Source organism: Cheilinus undulatus, linkage group 17, assembly GCF_018320785.1.
Source record: "Cheilinus undulatus linkage group 17, ASM1832078v1, whole genome shotgun sequence".
In the NCBI taxonomy this organism is placed as follows: domain Eukaryota; kingdom Metazoa; phylum Chordata; class Actinopteri; order Labriformes; family Labridae; genus Cheilinus; species Cheilinus undulatus.
The window spans coordinates 4,297,778-4,313,836 of NC_054881.1; the positions used below are offsets into that span (position 1 = coordinate 4,297,778).

The window sequence follows — 16,059 nt, forward strand, 5'->3', positions numbered from 1 at the left end:
AAGAGGAAAAAATCCTGCAGCCGTGTATGTCAGCGTCAAGGCTTGATACTCCTTTCAGCAGGCATGTTAAAGAGTCTGAGCAGTGCGTCCCACATGCTGTGATTTTTTAAAATAGAGAGCTAGCCTATTTTTACTCCAAGACATGTGCATCTCTCGGCCAAAATAGACATGGAAAATGGTAAATATTTACCTCATTTAAGCAGACATGCAAGCCCACATCAGTAGAATGTGTCTCAGGCAAGATAAACGCCGTATCATCAAACTTCTAGTTTGGCACTTTTCAAAATAAAAGCCCAGACTGACATTTCTGTGGAGAAATTTGCCTTGCTTGTACACTATGCTTTTATTTTAAATTTTCCCCACCCAGTTTTACAATGAATCAAGAGGAGCTGCACAGTTTATCTAATCGCAATTGAAACGCCAGGCTGTGCAATTACATAATCACAAAAAAGCCTGCAATTCTTCTTGTATTTAGTAGAACGTGAAAAGTTTCCAGAAACACTCCCAGAAAGGCCTTTAAGTTTACAATACAGCCACTATTGCACTTTGTAGAAGTAACCTTTATTTAACAAAAGGAATTTGATATTTTTGGAATATTTTGAAAGTAGGGCTGTAAAAGGTTCAGGTTTTGTGTTTTATCCAAGCTACTAAACCCTCTGAGCCTCAACTATTTTCTAATCATTTGTCTCTTCTGGACTTTTTTCTTTAAAAGCTTGTAAAATGTCAACTCTGTGGTGCACAGTCAAGCTCTTAACGTCCTTTTTTTCAGGTCAAACTGGGTTTAAGAATAGGTGTGCTGCAGTAATGTCACTGGAATTACAAAAAAGTTATAGGACTATAAAGACAAAAGAATAAACTAAGTAGAAATTAAACTCAAAGATTTTTATGTGCAACACAGTAAACAATAACGACTAAGACTTTCTACAGAAACTTGTTCTCCCATGTCTTAAGGCCCAAAAAGTGAAAAAATAATCATTCTGAGACAAAAAGTCTTGAAAATATTCACATTTTTAAAGGAAAGTCATTGCGCTACATTCTGTGAGCATTGTTAGCACATCACGGCCTCTCCATGTCTCTTTCTGTCTATTTAGAGCTATTCCAGCCTTTCCTGGCGTACAAATATTCGCAGTTTGACAAAGTTTGATGAAACAACTAAACAGCCTGCCATCGGTTGTCAAAGTCGCTAAAGGCAGAAATGATTGGAAAATGCATTAAAAATGGAGATCCTGAAAAATTGGAGTTACTGATGAGATCTCTAGAGACCCCAGAAAGTCACCCAAGTTCCAGTTCCTCTAGAGAAGCCTCCTTAAGAGCTACGAAGGCATGGATAGCATCATTAGGACAGCAAAACAGAGGGGAAAAAGTCAGTGACCTATGATTTATGGTCCAAAAGTTATTTTGCTTTTTGTAACTTCAGTCTCAGAGGGTTAATATTTGTACAATTTTAGACGAGAAAAACACTCCTTTGAACTATCAATGGACTCTGCATTTTAATTGATAACCAAGCAAGGAGAATAATGATGCCATTTATGGATTATATTGTAATTGCGATAGCAAACTGCAATTTTGTCCAGTATAATGCAATCACACCTTATCACTAAATCATGCAGCACAAGAATCAAGTCACTAGTAAGGAGGCTTATGAATGTAAAAACTTATAAAGACAGGGCTGTGCAGCAGGGAGACGCAGCAAACACGCAGTCACAAGCACCGCGGCCAGGCTAAAATGGGTGATATTCTAGGACCCATTTAAGACCCAGTCTACAATGTTATTATTAACAGTATGGACACTAAATCGAAGAAAAAATGCAGAGGGAAATACTTCCTTTACTCATGGAAAAAAGCTGCTTTTTCTCCATTTGCCAGCCCTGTTTTTGCATGAAATCAAATGTTTGAGGATAACGAGTATTTGGCTAGCTGGTTGGCGTGTTTTCAGGGTTAAAAATACTGATACAAGGATTTTCTGACATGTCAGATGAAGATCTGAACAGGGGAATTTTACTGAGGCTAGACACTAATTCAGCTTTTTATACCTGTACACGTAGGGTCCTTTCTGCTCCACCATGGGCTTCTCTCCCTTCAGGATCTCTTGCGGGTTGAGGACGTTAAAGAAGTACACGGACATGTAGAAGGGAACGGGGACGTCTTTCCACATGGTGTAGGACATGGTGTTTTTGGGGTCGATCACTGTGTTCTGATGAGAAAAAATTACGATAAAAAGAATGAAATGGTGCAACAAAACCAGGAATAATGTAAAGGGATCTTACATTCATGTTAAAACATGATCACTGTTAAACCTCTTTAGAACAAATATAAAGCAAAAATGCACCAAAAGAAGTACAACAAAAATGTTCAAGGGTCTTCACATGGCTTGTACAAATCACTAAAAAAAACATTTATCTTTAAAGTTGCTTAAGAGAAGGGTGAAATCTTTACATTTAAGAGGCAGAAAGGTTGAGATGTTGCTCAATTTTGCAGAAAAAGTTACTGATTAGCTAACTACCTGGGGTATTTTTTAAATCTAATCTGATAAAGTATAGATTCCTACATTGAAAATTGAATTATGAAGGCTCCACTATAGCTGCATTCCCATGGGGAGGCTGGTCTTACCTCACATATGCAGCATTTTGTACCGGAGCCAACATATACTCATGGATTACATAACATCTCGTCATCTGATTTAGCACCAGCGCTGCATCCATGACCTACATTTCTGAGCTGATCTCCCTTCATGTGGTTTAAATTCTTCACTCAAGCATCCTGAACCTGTTCTTCTACAGCTTTTTAACATCTCTGTATTTTAGTTAGAACTCCAGTCGTACAGGAACATGTGGACTGAGATTAAAAAGAGCAGAAACAGTGAAATTCGGGAGACTTTTTTTCTGCACTGTTGCTTTGTTTTACTCTCAAAAATCAGAGTTGGTCTGGTTTTAACTGCCATATGTCTTTTTTTTTAAGTGTTCCTCCAATGTTAGCTGACAGAGTACTATGTAAAATACATTACACTGAACATTCAAACTCTTTTTTACTCTTCCGAACTTTTTCGAACAGGAAGTTGCACTAAAAGACAAGATTAACTGGTTTAGAAGACCATGAAATACCAAAAAAATTCCCATCATGAATCCTTGGAGCCAAAGTCGAAGTCTTGAACTGCAATTTCTTTGTCTATCAGGAGAATTTAATGTCATTTTTAATCAAATCAAAGCATAGAAAAGCATGAAGACTTTAAAAATTCATGAAATGGGAGAAAATACTTACCCTTGGCCATCAGTTTGAGCCACAGATATTCTAAATTAAAAGCCTTTTATAAATAGTATGTGAATTTTTGCCCCCTTATAAACATAAATTACCTCTTTATGATGCCAGAAATAGTTGTAGGATGATTTTCTGCTCAAGGATACTGTTCAAGACATTGCATCAGAATGGGAAATGCTGTTTGAGGCATTTTTCCTGTCGTTTTCCACATTTTCTTCAGTATTTTCCAGCTGGAATATAATTTTGCTATGAATAACAGAAGGAATATCTAATGTTCATCATTTATACCAATCAATTTTTCATGTTTATGCCCAAAAAATGTTAAATAATAGTGACAAATCCCCATCATAACTTCCTGGAGGCAGATTTATGTCAAAAGTTGCCAACCAGGAGTCTTTTATAGTACTGTAATAATAAAATCAAAGCATAAAAAGCTGGAATTTTTCACAGACTAGTATAAAGGGTTGGAACACTTTATTCTGAACAAATCTGACTCTTATTTTGAGTCATTTTTTGTCATTTTTCCTCGATTAAAAGCCTTTTATAAATAACTTTATGAATTTTTTAGCCCTAAATAAAGACAGTTTACCTTTTGTAATTTCAAGGAAATGGTCTAAGAGACTGTATCATAATGAAAACTACAGTTTTGAGCATTTTCCTGTCAATTTTCTGCAGCATTTTACAGCTGGAATATAATTTAGCAAATAATCACAGCAGGAATATCTGGTTTAAACAAGGAATTATCATTTATATTGAGCTATTTTTTATATTTATGATCAAAAATTGTCAATCTCTAATATCCTGGAGCCTATTGAAATTGCAGTTTCTTTGCTAACCAGGAGTCTTTCACATTTTTACAAATTTAAAGCAGAAACTTAGAAAAAGAGTTTGAAAAACAAATTTGACTGTAATTTTGAGCCAAATTTACTCAGTAAATGCCATGAACTGACATGACAGCTGTGTTGGAGATTGTTTCTCAATGGTTTTTGCCGCCTTTATCATTTTTCCTGTTATTTTTCAGCATTACCTACAGATGAAATCACATAAAATGTGCATTTACACAAAACGACAGCTGCAAACAAGGCAGGGTCATTTATTACAATTCATTTTTCATATTTTTCTCCTTAAATGTCTATTTTTTCCAACACTTGTGTCATTAAAGAGTCTCATCAGCAGGTCATTTGTATTTCACAACACAGGACAGAGCCCAGAAATACTCATTTGCATCCTTTAAATGAACATTTCCAGGAGCATTTGCTGCAGCTTTAGAGCTAATAAGTCCAAGCATTATATTTTGTTGACTATCTTTTTCCTCTATGTGGCAGTTTAAAGGCTTTTGACCCTTTTTCTGTCACTAAAAGGTGGGAAAACTTGACTCAGCATATCTTTACTCAGGATTAACACGCTATTACCCGCGTCATTGGCTCTGCTTACCTTCACTATCTGGTCGTCGATGATTATCGGTCCCACGAAAGTCAGAATCGTCCCAAATAACACCGACAGGACCCCCACCACCACGAAGCCCACCGCCACTTTGGCTTTACTGGCCATGTTTTGGTCTGACAGCTGACAGCGGAGTCTTGAACCCGGGTTAGCTTGTTTACCCGCCGTTAGCAGCGCTGCTAATCAGAGTAAGCTAGCTGTAAATGAGACACCGACGTCTACGGTTTATCAGCTGCTGTAATAATCTAAAGTCCGCTCTCTGAGCCGGCTTTTAACACCTCTGATAGGTATTGTTGACCTAGCTTCTGTTGTCATCGTACTTATACTCTGCTCGTTACGCCTCCGAGTGCGCCGAGGATTCTGGGAGTTGAAGTTCTTGGCGTTCTGCACGGACAGATAGAAACATGGTGATAGAAGGAGGTCACGTTTGATCTTCACTGATTTAATCACATACAATCCTATAATTCTCATAATTTTAACAAGTTATATCAGATTTTAGCACTTGCATATGACCTATAATCTCATAAATTGATAGTAATGTCATATTTAGGTATTTCATTTCTTACATGTGGCCTGTAATCTCATAATTTTGACAGCCATTGTCAGATTTTGTCCTTTATCTCAAGCTTATGGCCTAGATAATATAATATACTATCCTGATTTAAATTTTTAATACACAATAAATTACCTATAATCTCATAATTTTCACTTCAAATGCCAGACTTTGACATTTAATTGCATGCATATGACCTGCAGTCTCATAATTTTGGCATTTAATGTCAGTTTTTTGCCTTTATCTCATACTTATGATCTGTAATTTCATAATTCTGAGTTCTAGTAAAAGATTTTGGCATTTAATTTCATGCATATGATCTATAATCTCAGAATTTTGGCATTAAAATTCAGTTTGGGCCTCATACTTATGACCTATAAGCCCATATTTCTGCCTTTAATATCAGATTTTGGCATTTTATCTGGTACTTTTGACCTATCATCTCCTAATTTAGATTTTTTATTTCAGATTTTGGCATTTTATATCTTTTAAATGATTCCGAATCTCATAATGTTGACTTCTTGTGTCAGATTTTGGCATTTAATCTCATGCATGTGGCCTGTAATTTTGGCATGTAATGTCAATTTTGTGACTTTTATCTCATACTTATGACTTGCAATCTCAATATTTTGACTTTTAAAGTGAAATTCTGGCATTTCATCTCATGCAAATGACCTGTAATCTCAGAATTTTTACTTTTATGTCAGATTTTGGTATCTTATTTCTTACATATGACCTAAAATGTTGGTAATTTTCTCTCCTATAGTGACCTTTTATATTATGATCAATAGCTCCACTGTTTCCTGTTGCTGCATTTGACAGCTGGCTGTGACTTTCCCTGGTAGTATCTGTAACGTCATCTGTTTTTAGCTCTGTGTGCTTTCCAGGAAATGTTTACATGAAAACATCAAGACAACATAAAAATCCTGTCCTGACATGGGCAGCAGCTCTACACCTGGAAACTCCACCCTTGAAAAGACAAGTCAGAGCAGTTTCATCAGAAGTCCCGCCCCTTATTCATTTTGATTGGCCAGTGAGGGAGAAGTGACAAGCACAGCTCTGTTTCAAAAGTTTAACTGTTTACAGGTGAGTGTTTTTCACACTTAGGGCATCAGGAACGCTGGACTAGACCATCTATGCCAGCTCTAGAAACACCGTCTGTGACACAGACCCTAATTATCTCAATTATGACTTATGGTCATAGTTGTGAATTTTTTATGTTGACTTTTATTTTGACTTTTCATTTCATATTTCGAACTTTAAATCTCTCTTTTATTACTAGCAGGAACAGGCTTTAATTCTAGCAGTTAGTAGATAATGCATCATCTTCAGGGCTTCTTCAGGTATGCTGTTTTTCAGTTTCTATAGGGTACAGTTTTGGTTTATTGCAGGAGCTCCCAGCAGGATCCAGGCCCCTCTGAAAGGGCAGTGGATAAACGGAGAACAGCTGAACTCACATTTAACAGTGAGCACGGTGCATAACATTTATGAGCAGAATTCACTTGTTGTGGTGCAAAAACATTTAATGTACTGTTGATCATTTGGAGCACAATGACATTTGCCATTAAACTAAGCCATACAGCCTCGTCTGCTTCTACGTGCAATCAGAATAGATGAATCCTAATGAGAAATCTGATTCTGTTTCAACAGGAAATACAACATCTTTTCCTTCAAAATAAAAGTAAAAACCCAGATGGGAAATATGCTGCTTCTTTTACTAAAAGCTCTTCACTTTAATGTGGCCATGCAGGACGTTTACGAGTACTGAAATCTACTGTATCGCTACTTTTACATCGTAAACTGTGTTGATTTTGGAACCATAGATGGAACAGCAGCTGTGATTGCATCTCATGCATGCATCAGAGAAGATGCATGCATGCCTTTTATTATACCAGTGTTATTTTGGCAGCTATTTTTAATTTTAGTTTTAGTCTTTAAATGAAATGCATTTTAGTTTTAGTCACATTTTAGTCATTTCTGTCCTTTTAGTTTTAGTCTAGTTTTAGGGGACGAAAACTCAAAGCATTTTAGTCTAGCTTAGTCCTTAAAAGTCCTCACATTTTAGTTTTTACTTTTAGTCCAAGCTATTATTCTCCTGTCTAGATCTGGTACCAAATCATGGTAGTGTGTTCTCTGCACTCTGCCAAACCTGGGGTCCCTGCTTTCTACAGCTGAGAGGCAGAATAGGTACAGATGCTTTGTTTTTGACAGATTTACCCACAGTGGAGAAATTTCACAGATTTTGAATACCCGACAAAAATTAAATTACATTTTAGTCTCGTTTTAGTCATCTTGACGAAAACTAATCTTAGTTTTTGTCAGTTTCAGTCATCACAGATCTATTTCTGTTAGTTTTAGTCTAGTTTTTGTCATGGAAAAAAATGCTGTCAACGAACATTTTTAGTCTTGTTTTTGTCGACAAAATTAACACTGTATTATACTCAGTGATGCTTTTAAAACATCAGTTTTAGTTGTTTTAGTTGAGAAATTCACTTCTCAAGACAAAAAGTATTAAGGATCACGAGGAAAACAACAGAAATTTACTTGATATCACAGCAAAACAGAGCAAATAAAATGCATGAATGTATGTCCACTTCAGGCTTCCATACATCATAGATTTTTGGCCACATTTCTGAACCATTGAAACAGCTCCACGACCACTTCTGGGTCCAAACCCACCAGTTGAGAACCACTGGGACAGCCTATAATAGCCAGTGAAAGGCGTCAGTTGATAGCTTTGTTAACTGCAGTATAAAAATGGGAATTTTATGACTACACTATAACAATTACTAGAGTAAAAGTGCAACTTTTATAACAGAAATCTGCAGATCATAATTTTGACATTAAATGTCAGTTTTTGGCCTTTTATCTCATACTTATGACCTATAAACTCACATTTCTGACTTTCACATCTTTTAAATGACTTATAATCTCATAATTTTTACTTATAATGACAGATTTTTTTACTTTTATCTTATACTTATGACTTGCAATCTCATTATTTTGACTTTAAATGTAGGTTTTTGCCTTTTATCTCATACTTAAGGCCTGTTATTTCATCATTCTGAGTTCAGATGTAAGATTTTTGCAATTAATTTCATGCATATTATTTATAAACTTGTAATTTTGATGTTAAATGTCAGTTTTTGGCCTTTTATCTCATACTTATGACCTATAAACTCACATTTATGACATTTATGTCAGATTTTGGCATTTTATATCTTTTAAATGACTTAGAATCTCATCATTTTGACGTCTTATGTCAGATTTTAGCATTCAATCTCAGGCATGTGGCCTGTAGTCTCATAGTTTTGGCATGTAATGTCAGTTTTCTGACTTTATCTCATACTTAAGACTTGCAATCTTATTATTTTGACCTTTAATTTGAGATTCTGGCATTACATCTTATGCATATGACATATAGGATAATAAATTCCTTAAAATGTGAACCTGAATTGGCTAAAATTGTTGTAATTCTTCATTATTCTTCTTTTCAAAAATGTTGAACTTTACAGATAAAAATTTTAAAGGAGAAATTAACTGGATAAATTCTTTCAGTGTCCACATAAAAGGATTTCTGTGACTTTTGTTGCCCTTAAACAGACATCTGTGTCATCTGTACTGCCTGTATGTAGGCCTTATGCTGTGGGTGACACATTAACGCCATAAACATAGACTATGTGCAGAAGCATGGCATAGTCCAACATGAAAGACCTGAGCATGGGTATGAAGCTGCAGCACTCAGCAATTTACGCACAGAGGATCGAAATCAGGGGGAACGTGACCATTTCTGTGCCAAGATTTAATTGAATTCCTGAGAATAAAAGCAGGATTTGGCGATGAAATAAGAAAGATTAAGAAGTAATCCTCGTCATCTTTACTGAAATGATCGTTTACCTTTATGATCTGGTCCTTCATCACCGCTGGTCCCGTGAACAGCATCACCACTCCAAAGATCACGGTGAGCGCTCCCGCCACGATAAATCCAATGGCCACTTTGGCTTTATTGATGCGCATGGCTGCCAATAATGATCAATACTGCTTGGTTAAAGAAATAATTGTTATTTCTACTAAATCTGGAGAGCTAGGACGGGTGATGAGAGTGATTAAAGTCGACTCATCCACACTGATGGAGTCTGGGGAGGCTGCCAATACGCGCGTGCTGCCTGTGTTTATATCTGCAGACCGCACCCCCTCCTCACACGTGGGGGCGTGTCCACCTCTTTGTCATTTTCACCCCAAAGTGCATCAAATTCAGGAGAGTCACATTTTAGTCAGATGACATTTTATAAAGTGACTTTATGAGCCTTCTAGGAGCAGAGAAGGAGTCCATGATCATTTCGTTTTCCTGTCTGAATACTTTTTTAATGTCACTAGAAAGTGTCTGTGAATGCTGGGATTTATCAAAAACCCCCCATCATTGTGTATCCTGACCCAACAGTAAATTTTACACCAAGTCATCAAACTCATCAGGAAAGTCTGATTGGCTGATTGGACCCAAACAAAGCAGAAGTGGTTGTACTGGTTGATTCAATCAGCATAAACAGTTCAACTCCCATCTGCCAGCATTAAGACATTAAGGGGTTAAAAACCTTTGGGAAAAATCTATGTGGAAGCTCAAGCTTATACTTTTCATATCACAGTATGATGAAATGACAGTATGATATGATATGATATGACATTACAATATGATATATGATATGACATATGAGTATAATCTGATATGACAGTATGATATGATGATGTGACAGTATGATATGATGATGTGACAGTATGATATGATATGGTTTGACGATATGATATGGCATGACAGTGTATGACGATATGATATGATATGATGATATGATATGATATATGACAGTATGATGTATGGTGATATGATATGACAATAAGATATGTAAGTATGACATGATATGACATATATGGTATTATATATATATGATATGACGATATGATATGACATGATCTGATATGATACTGTTTGATATATGTGTGATTCGATACAATATGATATACGGTATCTTTCTTTCTTTATTAGGATTCCCAGTAGCACTAGCAAAAGCATTGGCTAGTCTTCCTGGGGTAAAACACACTAAAGGTCATACACACAACACACAATACAAAATACACAAAAAGATGCAATATGATATGATATATGATATGATACAATATGATATATGGTGAGATATATAGGATACTAAGATATTATATGATATATGATAGGATACAATATGATACAATATATAGTACAACATCATATGATATATGATATGACAACACAACATGACACTACATGATAAGATATGACAAGATACAGTTTGATAAAATACAGTATGTATGGTACAACACAGATGTGATCTGATGTGAATCAGCTCATGTGTTGCAGAGGGGACAGACTTTGAACTATGGTGGAACAGCACTGTAGACCTTTATAGTGTGTATGCAGCAGTAGTAGTGAGTAGTACGCTGTTTAGGACACCACCTTTGTGTCAGTATTCCACAGCAATAGAGATCAAAGATAGAGTAATGTTGACTTATTTTTGTGAATGAAACTTGAACACAAACTTTCCTCAGCCTTCTGGAGCTGCTGACTCCACTCATGATCACATTTATGACACAGACTTCCTCTTATGAAACTATGGCATATATCAGTGGGAAAAGAAGTTGATCTGATGATCTCTCTAGAAAAAGAAGTGAAAATGATGAAGTTATGAAATTAAGAACGTTATCACGAGAAAAATAGGTTTCTTTTGGATATTTCTGTCCAAGACAATAGGATAAAGAAGTCAAGAAAACAACCAGAATTTACTCTAAAAATGTACATCTTCTGTACATCCTAGGTACTCTGCTACAATTTGATTTTTCCAGGCACCATTTCACCACCCACCGAAAACAGCAACTCACTTCTAGGTCCAGTTGCATTTAAATATGAAATTTGTCTTGCATGCGGTCCATCACAATGCTCCTGTTGGGAGAAAGCTGCTGGAAACAACTTTTTACCACACCCAGTCTAAGATAAGAAGCCCTGCAGGGTGCAGCTCCTCTCCTGATTTAGAGGAGCTTCAGCTTCATCAATGCACAGACAGACCACTGAGCCAGCCAGTAGAAGACCCAGCAGGACGTCTCACCAGCCCAAACCCGATGACCCGCACCATCACTCATCTCCTCCCTTCATCACATGTTTCCAGCATGTTCAACCTTCAAATTTCAGCCTAAACACGCCTCGACTCTATAGGTAACACTAACTTAATTACCTCCAGACCTCCTCGCTGTGTAAGTGCATTGAAAAGATTTGTTATGACTTGGCGGCACTTTACTGCCCCATGCTGGCGTGGAAACTCGATCGGTTCGTGAGAGAAACTCTTACTCTGGTGGTTGACGTGGTGATTTGCATGCGAGTCATGCGTGGCGCCCTGCGGAGTACAATATGCGCCTGGACCATGTCCAATCTAAGACTCAACCATCATCATGGCGGCCGTTTCCCTCTGCATCATGTGTTTCCAGTACGTTCTTGTCATTCAACCTAAACATACTTCCTGGCCCTATAACACCACATATTCACAGTAACCTCCTCATGACTCTCCCATCGGACTCTGAGGCTGCTTCACTTTACAGATCTGTTATGATTTGGTGGGTTTATTTCAGTCTCACAGGCGAGAAAACTTAATGAGTTCAGTATTTGATAAGAATTGTCTCATTCTGACTCCTACAGAGGAGTCCTAAAGGGAAACTATAGACCCCAGAGTTTCAGCTTTCTCCATGTCTATGCATGGATAAGGAGGGGACACGCCATTCATGCTATCACCATCAGCTGCTGCAATGACTCATGAAGCAGCAGTGACACTTTTTAGACAAGAATCTGGACTGACATGGGGGGCATCCCTCCTCCAGAGTCTCCTTTAGGCCACAGCAGCCCAGAGCTGTGTTGATATGAGCAATCCATCCTCCCCTTTTCTGGGAGAAAACATTTAATCAAAATGAATGGTAATGAATGGGAAAGACAGACATTTTAACGCTAAAAATACAAAAGGGGGGGGGGGGTGGTGGAAGGGGTTGATTGGTTAAGCGCATTTATGAATAAATAATAGTAATAACTCTAATTTAAAAGAGGAATTTGACAGACAAACTCCTCTTGAATTTCATCTTCCACATCTACCACTCCTCGTTGATGTATTTGATACCTTATCCCGTTTCAGAACCCTCCCTCTTCTGTTGCCCTCATGAAGATAGCGGTGCACTCACTTAAAACACACTTACACACACACACTGTCACACACACACATCCACACACTCACACAAACAGCCTTTCAACACCACCAACCTTGGATAACCCGATACGTTCTACATCTCCTATTGTTTCTATTCCTGTTGTGTTTCCCCTGTCTGAAGTGTTTACGCACATTACTGTTGCATCTCCTCACGGTTTCATTTATGCTCTCGTCACATCACACGTCCTTCACCTGAGGCAGAGACTCACTCCCCGCCTGGAGGAAGCAATCCACCGTTTTCCGGGTGAGAAGCACGGCCTCGAACTTGGAGGTGCTTAACCTCATCGCGACCACTTCACACTCAGCTGAAAACCGCTACAGTGTCTGTTGGAGGTCCTTCGCTGAGGAAGCCACTAGAACAACATCATCCGCAAAAAGCAGAGGTGGAATCCTGAGGTTCCTGAACCGGACACCCTCCTTCCCCTGCGCCTCAAGAGCCTGTCCACAAAAAATCACAAACAGGATCTGAGATAAGCAGCAACCTTGCCGGAGGCCAAGTCAGGGGCATTACCTCCTGGTAGGGTCTCCTAAGGTAATTTGGTCCCAGGGTAGGGCCCAGACTAGGAGCGATTAAAATTCCCGTCACGAAACAGCAAATCGGTGGTTTGGAAACCTCTCCCTAACGTGGGAAACCTGGGCGACACCTGGAGCCAGACCTGGGGAGAGCTCGAAAGCGAGCGTCTGGTGGTCAGGCTTCTCTCCATGGGTCCAACTCGAAGAAGAAACATGGTTTGGCCCCCCTGTGGACCCACCACCTGCAAGGATGGGCATGGTGGACGGGTGCAGCGTGCACCGGATGGCAGGGAAAAGCGTCAGCGTTGGTGTGCCTACCCTCGGTGGCACCAACTGAGTAAAACATTTAGAAGTAAATGATGACCTTTGTATGTACTGTTGTTACCAACAGTCGACAGTCATCGTGTCCATTATTACCAGAGATCCCACCAATGAGAGACGTCGATGTGACGCTCTAGGATTGGGGGTTCTGTAGCATTTTTTGGCTGACATCACAAATAATCGGCGTCTTCTATAGAAGCATATACTATCGTTTCATGCTCAGATAGCTCTCTGTAAGTTCACCTTGGATATTTCTGACAATTCGGCAAATAATCAATCTGCAAGAGAGAAAAGGAATGAGATTTTTTGCTACCAGAGCCATGCTGTCGAGGTCGACAGCATCACTTCATGGGGGACACTGGGCATCAATTAGAAACACCCTTATTCTAGAATTGTGGAGTATTTCTTGTCTCCAAGGTTGCAAGTTCAACTGTTGTTCTTATATGTGGTTGAGACTTACAGTCTTTGCTCAGCTATATTAGTTTTATTTTTATACTAGCAGGTAGTGCATGAACCAGTCCAGCATGCAGACTCTTAAGGCTGCAATCTTCTCTGAGTTCAGAAACCTCTGACTAACAGAAGCTACTGATCTGCTGACCTGAAGGACTTCAATAAAACAGGTTTTATAAAAGACTGGGGCAGACATTGAAGCAAGCCTCTTTAATAATTCATAGGCACATGATAAAGACCTTCAAGTCAGTGGTAAAACAAACAGGGAGTCATTGATTGGAGGTGAGGACAAGAGTAGTTGCCAATTTTCCACCTTGGTTCTATTTATGAGGGTTTTTCTCAAACTGCTCCCTCCTCATGTCCACACACCATCTGACTGGGTTTAAACACAACAGAGAGCTTTAGGAATAACTCCTCTCAGTCTTACAGAAGCAGGAACCTTATGTAACTATGCTTTAGGCCAATCAAGTCTTACATTTTCCACTGAATAACAACAGGAAGAATAACTGAAATCACCCTAAAATAAAGCTCAACTGTGTGGTTCCTGAGGCAAAATCTTATTAAGTTTCCACCTAGAGGATTTAAATATTGGCCATATTGTCAGAACCATTCTAGGTCAGATCACAGTGATCTATGGTTAAGGTTGGTTGAGTATCTGCTCAGGATTTCTCCTGGTCGCCTCCCTTTGGAGGTCCTCCAGGCAAGTCAAACTCTCGGACTGAAAGACAAGTACCCTCGAGAGAGCGACAAGGCAAAAAAGATAACAGAAAAGGTGGTCGAATTTATCGCGTTGGACAACTAGCCCATCTCTGTGGTGGAGAATTTGGGTTTTTGTCATCTTCTTGAGCTTTTGGACCCACGCTATGCCCTGCCATCTCGACATTACATTACTGACACTGCTTTACCGGAGCTGTACAACAAAGTAGGTGACAGCATACTGGTGAAAAGTAACTTCACTGCCGTTAGCTTCACTACAGACATTTGGAGCTCAAATGTTTGCCCCATGTCACGAGTCTCTGAGAAATAAAAGTGGGGGGGGGGAGTGATGTAGCAGCTCTAGTTACACTTTAGAAATGGCACTGAAATAACGATTGCCTTGCATTTGATATTTGGGTTTTATTCCAGTGTTAATGTTTTGGTTCATGTCTCAGATTAAGATGCTACATTTTAATAAGGATTGTTGTTTTGAATCTGTATGATTTATATGTTTTTGATCCTATTCAAGTTAATCTGTTTACACCACTTTAAAGTGGAGTTGGGATGATTTTAATCCATTTTTGAGTTCAGTTTTTTGTTGTGACTAATAGAGTCAAGTTAACTTCTAAGTGGAATTATAATATTTAAAATTCATTTATTGAATTCATGTTATTGTGACTGCTGAGGTTATTTGAGTTCACTTTTTTGACTGCTCAGGTCATTCAGCTGACCACTTTAAGTGGATTTTGATGTCTGAATACTAAACACTGCACTAACTGAATATGTACATTTATTTTTTGACAGATAAATGTGACCATTCTGAGCAGAAATGTGATTTTATGTTTTTTACAAGAATATTGGCTGTACTGAGTTAAATGGAGTAGGTTGAGATATCTAGTAGTAACAATTGAAACTCTAATCTATGTAATTATGAGTATCGGATCGGGACCAGTATCGGCAGATAATCAGTATTAAAAAATCGGATCGGATCGGAGGCCAAAAATGCTGATCGAGACAACCCTGATAAAAAAGTAGACTACAGCCATCTTTAAAAGTAACAGGCAATAAATTTTGATCCCATTTATCTTTCATTGTACCTCTCTGGAATTTAAGAAAAAGACCAAAAACATAAACATGTTAGGGATATTCGTTCTGCACCTTCACGCCTCGAGTCCTTCAACAAAGACATCATTGAATAAAATGTTTGATTGGGTAACAAAAACCTCAAAATGTTAATTTCACACCCAAAACTCCCAGGCACTGTGGCACCAAATGAACTTTTTCAGTCTGATCACTTGGTCTGGTATCTTTTTGCATTGAAAATCCTTGAAACTCCTGACGGAAGGAAGGAGCGCCTGGAGGAAAACTGTCAAGAAAGTCACTTTCATAATGCCCTTCTTGGTACGTTTTACACAAATGTTTGACGCCGAGGGAGCTACTTCTGAGCCAAATCTTCCATTTTGGCAATAAAATCAAAAACAATGTTGAATCCTGTTTCCTTTAATCCAAATTAAAACTAGGATGCCTGTCCTGAGATGACCCTGAAGGTCTCATTCACAG

At 38.3% G+C, this 16,059-nt stretch overlaps 1 protein-coding gene across 5 annotated transcripts in view; it reads right to left on the bottom strand.

Moving 5' to 3' along the window:
- The window catches only part of scarb1 (scavenger receptor class B, member 1), a 32,157-nt gene extending 22,746 nt beyond the window's left edge, over positions 1-9,411 (bottom strand). For 3 of the 5 annotated variants that reach the window (XM_041811348.1, XM_041811349.1, XM_041811346.1), the window contains exons 1-2: positions 9,149-9,411; positions 2,034-2,194 (exon numbers count right to left, since the gene is read on the bottom strand). In XM_041811348.1, the coding sequence (XP_041667282.1) occupies positions 2,034-2,194; positions 9,149-9,268 (281 nt within the window). In that variant the 5' untranslated portion in view covers positions 9,269-9,411. Of the gene's footprint in view, positions 1-2,033; positions 2,195-4,689; positions 5,074-9,148 lie in introns of those variants that run through there. The other 2 variants (XM_041811347.1, XM_041811350.1) reach the window with 2 other exon arrangements.
- Between the last annotated feature and the right edge of the window lie 6,648 nt (positions 9,412-16,059).